This window comes from Sarcophilus harrisii, chromosome 5, assembly GCF_902635505.1.
Source record: "Sarcophilus harrisii chromosome 5, mSarHar1.11, whole genome shotgun sequence".
Taxonomy (NCBI): Eukaryota; Metazoa; Chordata; class Mammalia; order Dasyuromorphia; family Dasyuridae; genus Sarcophilus; species Sarcophilus harrisii.
The window spans coordinates 10,918,309-10,931,492 of record NC_045430.1 but is presented as its reverse complement, the minus strand read 5'-3'; the positions used below and the strand labels follow the sequence as shown (position 1 = coordinate 10,931,492).

Here is a 13,184-nt window from a genome sequence, read left to right as displayed (position 1 = left end):
TGCCCGGGGCCGGCCTTAATGGCGCACTGGGAACCAACAGAACCTCTACAGGGGCCCTCCTGGATGCGTCAGTCATCCTTTCCCCGGTTCTGAGAGCGAGGGAGCTGGGCACTTCTGCAGCTGGAGAAGGGAGCAAAGTCTCAGAAAGGGCCCCCAGGAGCCGGGCCAGGGGCTGACTGCCGAGGGGAGCCCAGGGTTTGGGGCTGAAATCATGTCTGTGGCTGTTCACAGTGCTGCCTGCCACTTGGGGATGGGGGCTGTCCCAGCATCCAGAGCATGGCCTACAGTCAGAAAGACCCAACTTCCTGGAGCTCAGCTGTGGCCTCAGACACTGACTTGATGGGTGCCTGGAAAGTCACTTTAGGGCTGTTTGCCTCAGTTTCCTTATCTGTAAAATGGGAAGGGAATGGCAAACCCCTGGGGGACCATGTGGGGTCACAAAGAGTCAGACACAACTGAACGACTGCCTGCCTGCGTGATCTTGGGCAAATTACATCTCTATGTGTGTTTTGAAAATAAAGTTTTATTGACATAAACCCAAAATCTTTATATAGAATCAAGCCCAGAGCCTTTCACCACCCAAATCTGACCCAGTCCCGGGGTTCAGGATTGTCCCTTATCCATTTGTCCTCCATCCCAAGGATCAGTCTGCACATGGGAAGTGTCTGACAAGACTTTATTGGAAAATCATAAAGTGCCATATAAATATGCCCCATCTGATGGCTCCCCCTCCCATAAAGCACGCAGTAAAGGCTCTGTCTCGGGGATGTCTCTCACGTCTCACAGAGCTGCCCCTGGAGCCGAGAAGTCCTGGGGTCCAGTCTCACGCAGGTCAGCTGTGGGAGCCGGGGTAAGCTAGCTCCTGGCCCAGCCCTTGAGGCAGCCTCCTGACACCGACAGCAGAAGGAGCTCCCTCGTCTGGGAGCCCTCAGGAACCGGGTCCCAGGTCTGGGGGGAGGGGCTGGGGGAAGCCGGGCCCAGGAGAGGAATGAGCGTGGGGTCCATGAGAGGGTGAGGGGCAGGGGCTGGAGGCCGCCGTCACACCGGGAGGGGGGCAGAGACTGGGACAAGGCCATGGAATGAGCCCAGCCACTAAGCTGGAGGAGGAACTAGGAAGGAAGGCTAGGGTCCAGCAGTGACGCTCCCTAAAGAAACCATCCAAATCCCGGAAGAGACGAGTGTTTACATCTGCAGATCTTTAATAAAGTTTTCTTAGAGACCCTGGGTCCACAGAAATTACACCAACCGTGATAAAAGTTGGCAGCAGTCCGGCAACCTCAGGCTGTGTGCCCCCGGCTGCTTCCGGAGCCGGGAGTCCGAGAAGGGTCTTCTCATCCACCACGGAGGAGGACCCCTCGACCTTCCCCTGGGCCCTTCCCCCCGGGCCCCCTCTCAGCGCTTGTGCCCATTCCTCAGGCCCATGACCTTGAAGGTGGCGGCAGTCAGCTTCTCATAGACGAGGAACATGAGGGCGGCCGTGAGCACCGTCTGCAGCAGTTTGGCTTCCAGGCCTTTGTAAAGTCCCATCATTCCAAAACGCCTAAGAGGAAACAGGGTGGGAGGTTGGGGCACAAGCAGCCTTGAAAAGGAGGGCGGGACAGACGGCGCCCTGAGCCTATGCCGGGCTGGAGTCGGCCACGGGGAGCTGTCATGTCCCCCTTGGACTGTCTAGTGCTGAAATCTCGGAGCCTGTCATCTCCTTGAGATGCGGGAGACCAGCATGGGGGTGGAGGGGTGTCAGGAACATGGGACCAGGGGCCCTGATGGGATCTTAGCATGGCAGACTGCAGGCAGCCCGAGGGGAAGGGGCCTGGCCACACCAGGGGGCCAGCGCCGGCCTCTGGCCAGAAGTCCAGCAGGACAGCCCCCCCCCCCCAGCCCCCTACAAAATTCTACGCAGCTGCCAGGCCCCAGGAGGTACCGTGTCGCTGGGTCCTGGGACACATCAAGCAGCCGGGGCAAGTCTGTGCTACCCCCAGTGTCCAGCCTACTTATTCCACTGAGGCACAGCCCCCTACAAAATTCTACAGAAAAGGGAGAGGGGCCCTAAGTGGAGAGGGGACATTGATGGGCACCCGCCTGGCTTTTGCTGGCTGGGGAGGGCCGCTGCTTCCTTATGCAGGCCCGATGGCAGGGCCCCCATGTCCCTGGTCTCGGCAGCAGAGATCTCACAAGGAGGCAGAGAGTTCTTGCAGGTTGTCTGTGTGTGTGCCCCCAATTTAAGTCTGGTTTATTTAACAATAAATTCGAATCTGTCGGTGAGCAGAGAAGTCGGCAGGCTCCCACCCCCAGAGATCCTAGCTGAGGTACCCTTGCTGAGAGAGAGCTCGGGGCAGGGCAGGGAAGGGCTCACCTCACTCGCTGGTGAAGAAGGTAAAGAACGTTCCGAAGGCTTCCTAGTGTTCGGTTCTCGGGGTTCAGCCGGTGGCGTCCAAACTGCAGAGAGAGACCCCAAGCGGTTATTTGGCGAGCTGCACTCACAGAGCGAGGAACAGGGAGACGCCTGCCAACGGCCTGTCTCAGGGAAGGGGGCAGAGAAAGCTGGCCCTACAATGAGGGCTGGGGGGACCATCTCCCCTGCTCTCTGCTCTTCCACCAGATGCTGATCAACTGAGAGCCGGGAAACCAATCCCCTGAGAGTTCCCATCGGCTTCTCTGGAACCGAGGACTTCCCTCTTGCCAGGGCCCCTGGCAAATGTCCTATGGCTGAGTCCCCCCAGCAGGAGCTCCAGCGGAGCTGCCTGGTAGGAGTCCAGGCCCCGAGGGCCGTCAAGTAGGCCCAGACATTTCTGCTAAGAGGCCATTTTGGAAGCTGAGTAGGATCAACAGTGAGCTACGCAGGGGCAAACAACCAGCATCCCACACGGCTCACACACACAAGTCAAAACAAATCGACTTCATTCACTCCTAAAATGAAGCTCTGACTTCATTAACTCCTTCGGCACTTGAGGGGTGAGAGACGTGATTATTTTTCCCTCACACTAACAATCAATTATTAAATGAGGATTAAGATTTTTTCTTCTCATTTGCTCATTCGGGGTATAGCCCCTGTAGGCCATTCAGTTAGTCTCTGAAGGAGCAAGCTGACAGAGAAGACAGGCCTCCTTCTCCTGATCCTGGGCAGGACCCCACCCAGCCCCAAGTGTTAAGTCCATCTCCCTGTACTCCTGCGGGAGAGTTTAGGGGAACCCAGTTCATGAAGCAAAGGGGTCTCTTGGAGAGGGATTCCCTTGTCCAGCTGAGTCCTAAGATGCAGGCCTATGCTTAGCAGAGACATAGCAGCCCATGCCCTCATCTGAAAACCCCCTCTTGTTAACTGTTCACCAATCAGGCTTAATTTTCACTTTTCAGGGGACCCTCTTTTTCAAAGGTATCAGTGATCTCCATGGTTTTGTCTTTATTTACCGAGAGAGACCACTGACCACTGATTATTAATTACTCAGAAACTCTGTCTCTTGGGCTTTTCGTGGTCTCAGGGGCAACGATATTGGGTTTGAGAACTCTGTGTTCTCAAAATGTAGACACCCCCCGTTCAAGTCTTTTAAACTTGGGATTTCTAAAACCCCATGTCTCAAGAAATGGCTTAAAACAAGACTTCCTCCAACACAGTGGAGACCACCCAGAGAGAAGCGCAGAACAACCGTGGGCTACGTGTGGTCCTGCGGCTCCTGGCAGGCCCAGCTGCCCGTCAGTATGTCTGGGGAGAGATGGAGAGATGGGATGGGTCTAAAACACCTGGGAAAAGCAAGGACATGGTTCTGGCCCATGATTTGTTCAGTTTTTCCCAGTTAATTGTTTCCCTTCCAGTTTTAACTGCACTGATTTTCATTGTAGAAAACCTTTTCAATTTTTATCACCCAACCAGTCCGTGGCATCCCCTCACACTCTTCTGTCTCCCTTGTGTCCCCACCCCCACCCCCAGGTACAAAGCTCATCAACTCTGGCGCGTTCTTTCAGATGCTGGGTCACGGCTCCATTTGGATGCTCTGGGACGTGACGAGGCCTTCTGTCTCCCAGCAGTTCTCATCGACAGTGAGGCCTTAACCCAGGTGGGGTTAGGCAAGCCTCTGCTCCTGAGACATGCTGGGCTACGGGCAGAAGGCCGTACTCACCCTCAGAATGGACTGCACTGTCTGCATCGGGTAGGTGACTGTGGTGGCGATGGCCTTGGCAATGGCCCCAATGACAAACACGTCCAGAGAAGTAAGCTGCCCAGCAGAGGAAAGAAAAGGGTTGAGACCCCCCCAAGTCTGAGTGGCAGGGTCGACAGTCAGAGGCCCACATACCTGCCCAGCAGGGCCAGAACCCAGAGGCCCACATTCCCGCTGAGCAGGACCAGGACCCAGAGGTTCACACACTTGCCCAGCAGGGCCAGGACTTGGAGGCCCACATGCTGAGCCAGTAGGACCAGGACCCAGAGGCCCACACAGGACCTGAAGCATCCACACGTCTGCTCAGCAGGACCAGGACCCAGAGGCCCACATGCGGGGCCAGCAGGGCCAGCACCCAGAGGTCCACATTCCTGCTTGGCAGGACTGGGACCCAGAGGCCCACACGCTAGGCCAGCAGGGCCAGTTCTCAGAGGCCTACATGCCCAGCTGGCAGGGCTAGGACCCAGAGGCCCACATGCTAGGCCGGCAGGGCCAGGCCCCGGAACACCTCTTCCCCCATCTCCTCAGAGGGAGGCCTGTACCTGCAGGCGTCTCTTCAAGAGCTGCCTCTTGAGTCCTTCGTAGAACATGAACTGGATGGCAGGGTTGAAGACCAGCAGGAGGGAGGGGAGTGTGCCGTTCCACAGAGCCATGATCCCTTCGTCTCGCATGATTTGGCGAAAAGCATCTGAGGAAGAAGAAATGGGATGCTCCAGAACCAAAGGGGCAAAGGAGGAAGGGATCCTGGGCAGAGCAGTTTCTCCAAAAGGCCCAGATGCGCCACTGCTGGAGGGTAGCCAGAGGCCATGGCCTCAGAGACCAGAAAACAAGGGTCCCAGTTCTCCCTCTGACCCTCGGTGGCCGTGTGAGCTCCAGCACGCCCCATCTCCACTGGGGCCCCGGGCAACTGGGAGGCTCTGAGGTGCAGGGGAGCTGCCACCTGCACTGGAGAAGGGCATCTCCTCTTTCTGCCAAGGAAATCACAAGTGCCATCCTGGTCTCAGCCCAACAACTTCAGTGGATATTGAGGGGCCGAGAGACACCCAGTCTACGGCTGCCCTTTCCCATGGGACAATTCTGCCTCATTCCAGGCAATGCTGGAAGTGCCTGCCTCTCCTCCCCACTGCCTATGCCCTTGGCACAAATGTCACAGGACCAGAAGGGCAGATGGTGCCCTGGGGCAAGATCACCAGGAGTCCAGAATGAGCACCCCCTTGGGGCAGGAAGCTGGTGCAGGAAGGCACTCACCCAAGATGCCCTTGTAGTTGGTGGGCACAATGTCCTCATTCCTGAACTTGGCCCCCTGGAGCTTCAGCCGCGTGTTCACCACCCACAGTGGCGTGGTCAGCAGCACGTTCACCACACCTAGGCAGGAGAGGAAGCAGAGGGAGACTCAGGGAAACGTCACCGCCTCTTGTGTCACGGACGTCGGAGCAGAGCCGGGGCCTCTTTGGGCTGGGGTGGGTGGCCACACAAGCCCCTACTGTTAGAAGCAACTCAGGAAGGAACGTGACTGGTGACAGGTGGGAGACAAAGACAGAGACAGAGAGAAACACAGAGACAGAGATAGACAGACAAGAGACACAGAGAAAGAGAGAGATACAGATGCATGCAGAGACACAGAGACAGAGACAGAGAGAGATAGGTGCATGCAGACACAGAAAGAGAGAGAGAGAGGAGGAAGAGACAGAGAGACACACACAAACACATGCAGAGACAGAGATACGACGCAGACACTCTACAACAGTTAATAGCACTGTCTCTGACCATGAAGACTGGGGTTTCCACTGGAAAAACAAGGCACCCCCCTGGATCCTCACTGTGGGGTATTTCAGAGAAAACCTTGCCCACTTTCCCAATGAGGGATCAGAGGCCAGGCAAGGGGAGCAGCAGTGGCCCCGAACAGACGCAGTCACCCCGCCATGCCACCGTGCAGGCTGGGACAAACCGGGGAGGCGGTGAGAGCCGGGGAGGACGTGGCGAGGTGAAGCCCCGGCCCTCCCCCACATCCTCACGCCCCCTCAGACAGGCAGGCAGCAAGCCGGGCTGGGGCAGCCTCCCAAGCAGCGCGCTCCACTTGCTCCTTACAAAGTTCAGGAGGGGCAGGGGCCTAGGTCCTACAGGGAGGCCTTGGGCTGGAACAAGGCGAGGCAGACGCTTCTCTTTTAAAAACTCATCATCCCCATTTAACATCATCTGGAGACTTTAACATATTCTTTTAAAGGACAGCCTGAAATAATTAACAAAGGAGAGTAACGTTTACTAGGGCCGACAAGGCAGGATGGATTCTCCTGGAGTAGAGCGGTTCCCCAGGGACCAGCAGCAGCCCTGAAGCTCCTCAAAGGCCACAGGGAATGCCTGGGAGACAACCTCCCCCGGCTCCCCTGCCGTACAGAACTGCGCAGCTGAGTCTGCTGACCCAAGCACGAGCATTTGATGACAAAAATGCCAACAAAGTGGCTTTCCCTGTGGTGCTGAAGCTTTGCTGTGGCCCCTAGGCCTCCCTCAAGCTCCCCTTGCTCAGAGGACCACGGCCGGCCGCCCACCTGGGAAAGGCCTCTAGGATGGACTGGCCCTGGCCATCTTTGAAAGACCAGATCAGCCATCTTCAGAGGACCTCAAGCAGCGGGCAATGATCTGTTGCTATAGCAACTCCTCCTCTAGCAGCCTCAGAAAGATGTGTGCACTCACCTTCCCCAAGTGGAAACTCCCAGAGGGCAGAGGCTGGTGCTTAAGACTCGCTTAGGGATGTAGGTTGGGCAAGGGTACAGGCAATTGCCTCCTCTGCCTCTAATCCTGCCCCTTGTGCCAGAGCCCAGCCCTCACCTAGGTGACATCCTGGCCCAGCAGCCTCCCACCTCTGCACAGATCAAATCAGGTTCCCTCCTATGGCCAGGACATGACTCCTGCCGAGAGGTGTATTTTATGTTTCTAAAGGAATAAAAGCTAATGAAATATACCTCCCTCCTCCCAGGAGAGAAGTGGGGAGGGCTCTGGGTCAGAACAGTTTACACTATTAAATGCAGAGCTGTATTTACTATAACGGTTCGATTCTGGAGCAGGGGAAGGGGCTGACATGCTGATGTTTTAATGAAAAGAAAATATGAATCTAAGGCTGAAGGTGCCCACCCCACCCCAAATGAACATGAAAAGATCTGACTCTTCCACTGAATCAGTCAACAACCAAGCTAGTGAGACGGGGCTGGGGCTGGAGAGGGAAGAGCTGGCTGCCCCCACCCCTAAAATACAAAGGGACTTCTCACTGAGCCAGGAGCAGCATCCACGGATAAACTGGACATGCTAAGGAAAGGAAGCATAGTGCTCTAGAAGGAACCCAGCAGAAGGTTCTAACTAAGGGGAAAAGGACTGCTATGAAAAGAGGGGCCACATGTGCCCTAAGTGGGACCCCGCATTTCCCTGGCTCCAGTTTGTTCTTGCAGGTCCCAGACTAGTAAATGACCTTAACAAAAGACCGATGGGCGCTGGCTGGCTAGTTGCTATCACCTGTATAATCAACGGGGAACACCCCAGTGAGGGCTCATGAGCAGCAGCACCAGGAGCCTGGCCCCAAGAGGAGGAGTTGGCCATTTTCTGGGCCAGGCCCCGACCCATCAATGCCATGGGAGCTGGGGAGAGTAGCGGAGGGAAGGTCTCACTAGATCTTGGGATGCTGCCCATGAGTGGTCTGGTCTGCCCTAAGCCTTCCTGGATATGGAGGAAGGACCCAGCCAGAAAGTGGGCAGTTCATCCAAGCTACAGCTCAAGCCCCTGAAGTGCAGTGTGAACAAACCTTCGGAGTGCCCACCGCCTGTCTCAGCAGGGAAGAGCCCACGGGCTGGGGCAGCCTCTCGGGCGGCCCCAGAAGGGAGCTCTGCCTTCCAGCTTTTCCCTCCACTGCCTAGAAGGGTTCTGCTCTCGACAGCTGACTGCCGTGGGTAGGAGGCACACACAAGAATAAACTCCCAAGTTTAATGCAGAGTCTGAATAACAAGAGCTGGGTTTCTGCTGCTCTTGGGAGAGAACAATGCTCTGGCTCCCACACAGCTTATTATACCACAACCAGGCTGCTGGCAGGAAAGGCAACATTTTCTTTAATTACTTTGAGAATATAGTGGCAATAAGATTAAAAAACCCCAAACAATAGTGATTATGGGAAATAAAAAGGCCCAAAGCAAAGAACAATCTTCTACTTTAACAACTGCACCCCCTCACTCTGCCCCCGCTTCAGTTTGTCTATCTGTACAAGGCGGCGACATCAGGTCACTTTGGTGATCCCTGTCTGATCAAACCGAGGGCCAGACCGCCTGGTGCACAAGCCATAGCCACGCCCTTCCAGCCCAAAGGTCAGGAAGGCTTTTGTGGCCAGGCAAGGAGGCGGGACTTGAAAACATAATTTCATTACTACATTGCATCTATTTAACTAATTAACATGGGGATGATCTCCAAGATATAACAACACTCTCCTGGCAGGAAGACTTGGTTTAAACTTACAGAGTAGTCCAAGGCCAGGTCAAAGGCCCAGCCAGTGTTGGGGGTTATCAGGGGTCAGGGGACAGAGTCAGTGACATTTGGGCTGGAAGCCTGGCTCCGAGCCACTTAGAAGACCTGTGCCTCAGTTTCCCCAAAGTACTTTTGTAAGGCTCAATGAGGTGTAAGGCATTCCTAACCTTGAGGTGCGAGAGAAAGCCCGTTACTCTGTTAGAGTACAAAGAGAAGGGCAGCCTAGGTATTCTCTTGGGTGTCCTGGAAAGGAGTATGCCCCCCAACCCCCTCGGGGCCCAGATGTTAGAGGCAGGGCCCATAGGAGGGCAGGACCTCCGCCACACAATGAAGCACCGATGACGACCAGCGCCACACGTGCCGACAAAATGTGTCCGGGGCCACAAAGAGCCTGGAGACGGGAGGGAGGGAGGAGCCGAGCGACCCCAGCAGGGCTGGGAGCAGCAGGGAAATCTGCCTGTAGGGGACCCTGATGTGGGGCCCAACACACTGAGTAAGGGCAGAAAGAGGCCAGAAACCTGGCAGGGCTGCCCAGGGCTGCAAGGGGGCTGTCCTGCCCCTTGGAGGGCTCAGGGCTTTGGGCAAAAAGCATAAATGATTCTCCATTCAGAATGGTGGAGATCCCAGCACAAGCAAGGCTTTGGGAAGGAGACAAGAGGGTGGTCTGTACCCTCGTGGCCCCCTGTGGGGCCAGTGGAGGGGCTGAGCCACCAACTGGGAGGGGCAAAGCTAAGGACTGCGGACAGTCTGGGCAGAGAGGGACCCTCCCCACCCACAGCTCTTGGCCCCTGACCTCTCTCTGCCCCTTGCAATCTCAACAAGTCCTTTTAGTCCAAGTCCCCCAAGCCAACGAGAAGGTGGCAATCTGGGCTTTCCCAAGGTGGCAGAGCCCTGGAGCTGAGAGCCAGGGGAAACATGAGCCAAATGGTGCCTTCCCCAAGGTCACTGCTCTGCACTAGAAGAAGACGGTCTCGGGGCCGGCACTCCAGGGAAGAGGGGCAGAGTCTGGGGGTGGGGAGGGGAGCAGCTGCGGGCCTGCTGCAAGCTCTCCTACAGGAACCCACAGCCCCATCATGGATGCGCTAATATTGCCCATTCTTTTTTGTCACTCATTCTTTAGAACTTCTTTTTTACCTCAACCCACAAGGGGAGACCACCTGGCAGAACGCCAAGGGCTGGAGCCAGAGCTTCAAATCCTACATGGGACAGAGCAACCCTAGCTGAGTGACTTAATCTCCCTCCAGCTCAATGTCTTCATCTGTACAATGGGCCTACTTATACATGGCTCCCAGGAGCTTCACAAGCTTCGCAGCCCCAGAAAAAGGGCAGGTGTGATCAGCAGAGGGGATTGGGGGCTTCCATATGAGTAGCCTGGGCAAAGGGCCTAACCACAGATCACCCTGAAGGACCGTGGCCCTGTCCTGGAGCCCCAGCCGACCTCCCGCCAGGCCTCATCTCTAAAGAGCAGACAGAAACGCCCTGAGCCGGGGGGTTAGCCCCAAGAAGCGGGGACAGGAAATGGGACAAGCCAGACCCTGTGTCCAGGTGGCGTGCTGCCTCAGCCATCCCCCAGGCCTGGAAACTCTCCTTCCTTCGGCCCTCCCGCCCAGGCGAAGCTTCCTCAAAGGTGTTCCCCATCAGCATCTCCCCCCAACCCTGTCTGGCCTGCTTGTGCCCCACTGTTTGCCGGCGTCCTGCCCATCAGACCATAAGCTCCTGAGGGCCAGGGCTGACTTTCTTTGTATCCCCAGTGTTCACACAGTGCCTGGTACACAGCAGGTGCTTAATAAATACTCTCTGACTTGGCTAAGCCAGTGGAAGCCACAAGCCTTTGCTGAGCACTAATTAGTGCTAAAGTCTCCCCTCCTAGGATACATGCAGATCACCACAACTGATGCCTGAAAATGGGTATTTCCCTCAGAAACCCTTGTTACCTGCGACAAATCCAACCACCAAGTCCTTTCCTGTTGTTGAATGTTGCCCTTTGACCCAGACAGCTTTGAGGCTATTAAAAGTATAGAAATAGACAAAATTGGAGCAGCAAAGACTGGAGATAACTGGAAACCACCCTCGGTACGGTGCCAGGCTACGAGAAAACACAAAGAAACCGTCAGCAACAAAAATCGTCAGAAATGGGCCCAGACTGGCCCGCTCCCTGCCCTTCCTGAGCTAGTCAGAAGCTGTAGATTCTATTCTTTGTGTTCTTTTGGGAGGAGGCTTGCCTAGGGTCATGCAGGGAATAAGTGTCTGAGGCTGAACTTGAGTCCTCCTAACTTGGGGCTCATTGCACCAGTTTGCTGCCCCAGAAGTCCTTTATTCTTTAAAAAGCCAAATGCTCAGGACTCTGGCAGGAAGGTGGCAAGAGCACCTATAAACAAAGACGACTAAGTCCGTCTGACTCCATGACTCTCACTGCCCAGCCTGGGATAGACGCCGTGGCGGGCCCATGCTGCTATTGCTCTTTCCCAAAGGATTTATCCTGGTTTTCAGCTACAATAAGCACATATAATAAGCACATGCAAAATGCAATGCACAAAATGCCCACTTGCAGACACATCTGATAAGCGGGGCACATGCCTAGGAACTCCCCACAGAGATTCAGCCCCACCTAAGGGAAGCCAGGTCTTGATTTTGCCAGCTGTAGCCGACTCCTGACTCAAGGGGCAGGCCAGGATAACAAGGAAGCCCTTGTCCTAAGGGCCACCACCACCTGTCAGCAGGTACAGTCAGGCAATAACCCTCCTCCCCGCAGCACCACAGGGCCTCAGGGTCCCGCACTTACAGGCCTTCCTCTTTAATGATCTCCATCAGCACTGTGTGTGTAGTCTTGGATTTTCGCTTCTCGTCAACTAGCAGATCAAAGAGAGACCATTAAAACCCTCACTTGCATGTACTCATGGGCTCCCCGGGTATCCCTGCAACTTCAAAGAAGGCAGGCTGGGTCCCCCTGGATTTACAGAGGGAAGAGGAAGGAGTAGGAGTGAAGGGACAGGCAAGGCTGGTCTGCAATCTACACTGCTGGAGGGAAAGTTCTCACGGATCTATGTCCTCTAGGGAAGAGACAGGCTTTATCATAAGTCTTTTGAGATCAATAATTATACTCATCAGAGAGCTATTAAATTTAAGAAAAAAAATTTAATCGGCATGAATTCTTACCCCAGGGGTACAAGACCCCAAAATTTCTGAGGCTCTACTAAACTTAGATGGGGAAAAAACTATATCTTTATTTCATTCTATTTGGTTTTCTATAGAATCCTATCTATCTTATTTCATTTATTCAAAAACACGATTCTGAGAGAGGCTCTAAAGGCTTTGCCATTTGGTCCGAGAGACCCAGGACACAAAAAGGGGGAGAAGGCCTGCTTTATAGTGTGGGGATGACTGTGCTGACTACTAACTACTGCCCTAGTGGTTCACCTCATTCTGCATCAGCTCATGCAAATCTTCCCAGAGTTCTTCACTCCATTCATAGATCATCATGTATTCAGTCATTTCCCAAATGATGGACAAGCAAGCAATAAGCACTCACTAAGGAAAAGGTGAAACAGCTCCTGTACTCAGGGAGCTCACATTCTGATAATGGGGGGAGGGGAGGAGTGTACACATGTGTGTGCGTGCACACACACGTATATCAGTGCATCCTTTTTGCTACACCGAAATGCTGCAATTACTTTCTGAGTACAGATGGGCCTTTTCCTTCTTTTTTCAGGCTCTTCAGGATATACGTCTGCCTAGCAGTGGTATCCAAGGGTCAAAGGACATGTGCAGTTGAGGGGCTGTGAGAGTAGAGTTCCAAATTGCTTTTCATCTTTTGCAAAGCAGCCAATGTGAAAACATTCAAATCCCCAAATCTGCCAGTTTTCTGAGAACTCAAGTGGCTTAACTTCGTGAGGTAGGAAGGGTTTATTAAATACAAAAACTGATTAACTCAAAGCTCAATCATTCCCCTCAGCTGTCACATATGCCCCTTCGGTCTTCTGGCATTGGTAAGAAAAGGTAGAGCCTGCAGATGGCAGGCACAATGGCCAGCTCTGGAACTCTTTTCCTGCAGTAAATCAAGTAGCCATGTCCAGACCAGCAGAAGGCAGAGGGTTTCCTGCTTTTGTCTCCACTTGGTGGTGTGTCCCCTGGACTCAATGCTGACTTTGTTCAGAAATGACTGAACAAACAAAGGCCATCAGCCACACGCTTATTTCCCAACAAATCCCTGCTGGGAAGGTTGACTTGGCAGAATGTCTAAGAGCCAGTGATGCAAAATACTTGGTGATCTTGCATTTCTGCATGTGCCTCAAAGCCCTTTTCACAGATTTGAAAATCACTCATCTAAGAAAGCAAGCAAGAGCGAGAGGAAGAAAGAAAAGGAGGAAGTGCAAAGAGTCCCAGCCTGAGAGGGACGCCCTCAATTCTAGGCACCACGTTTGGGGGATGCTGCCAAATAGGGTGACTGAGGGCCATGAAGACGAGGAGTACATGAAAGGAAGGGAGACATGAAAATGAGGGGAACCCAGCCAGCCGTCTGAGTCACTGAAGGGT

At 54.3% G+C, this 13,184-nt stretch overlaps 1 protein-coding gene across 2 annotated transcripts in view; it reads right to left on the bottom strand.

The window, feature by feature from the left end:
- Positions 1 to 657: 657 nt before the first annotated feature.
- SLC25A17 (solute carrier family 25 member 17) overlaps positions 658 to 13,184 on the bottom strand; it is a 32,120-nt gene continuing 19,593 nt past the window's right edge. For both annotated transcript variants that reach the window (XM_031940904.1, XM_031940905.1), the window contains exons 3-9: positions 11,434 to 11,500; positions 10,586 to 10,737; positions 5,400 to 5,516; positions 4,694 to 4,839; positions 4,113 to 4,208; positions 2,354 to 2,436; positions 658 to 1,540 (exon numbers count right to left, since the gene is read on the bottom strand). In XM_031940904.1, the coding sequence (XP_031796764.1) occupies positions 1,393 to 1,540; positions 2,354 to 2,436; positions 4,113 to 4,208; positions 4,694 to 4,839; positions 5,400 to 5,516; positions 10,586 to 10,737; positions 11,434 to 11,500 (809 nt within the window). In that variant the 3' untranslated portion in view covers positions 658 to 1,392. The remainder of the gene's footprint in view (positions 1,541 to 2,353; positions 2,437 to 4,112; positions 4,209 to 4,693; positions 4,840 to 5,399; positions 5,517 to 10,585; positions 10,738 to 11,433; positions 11,501 to 13,184) is intronic.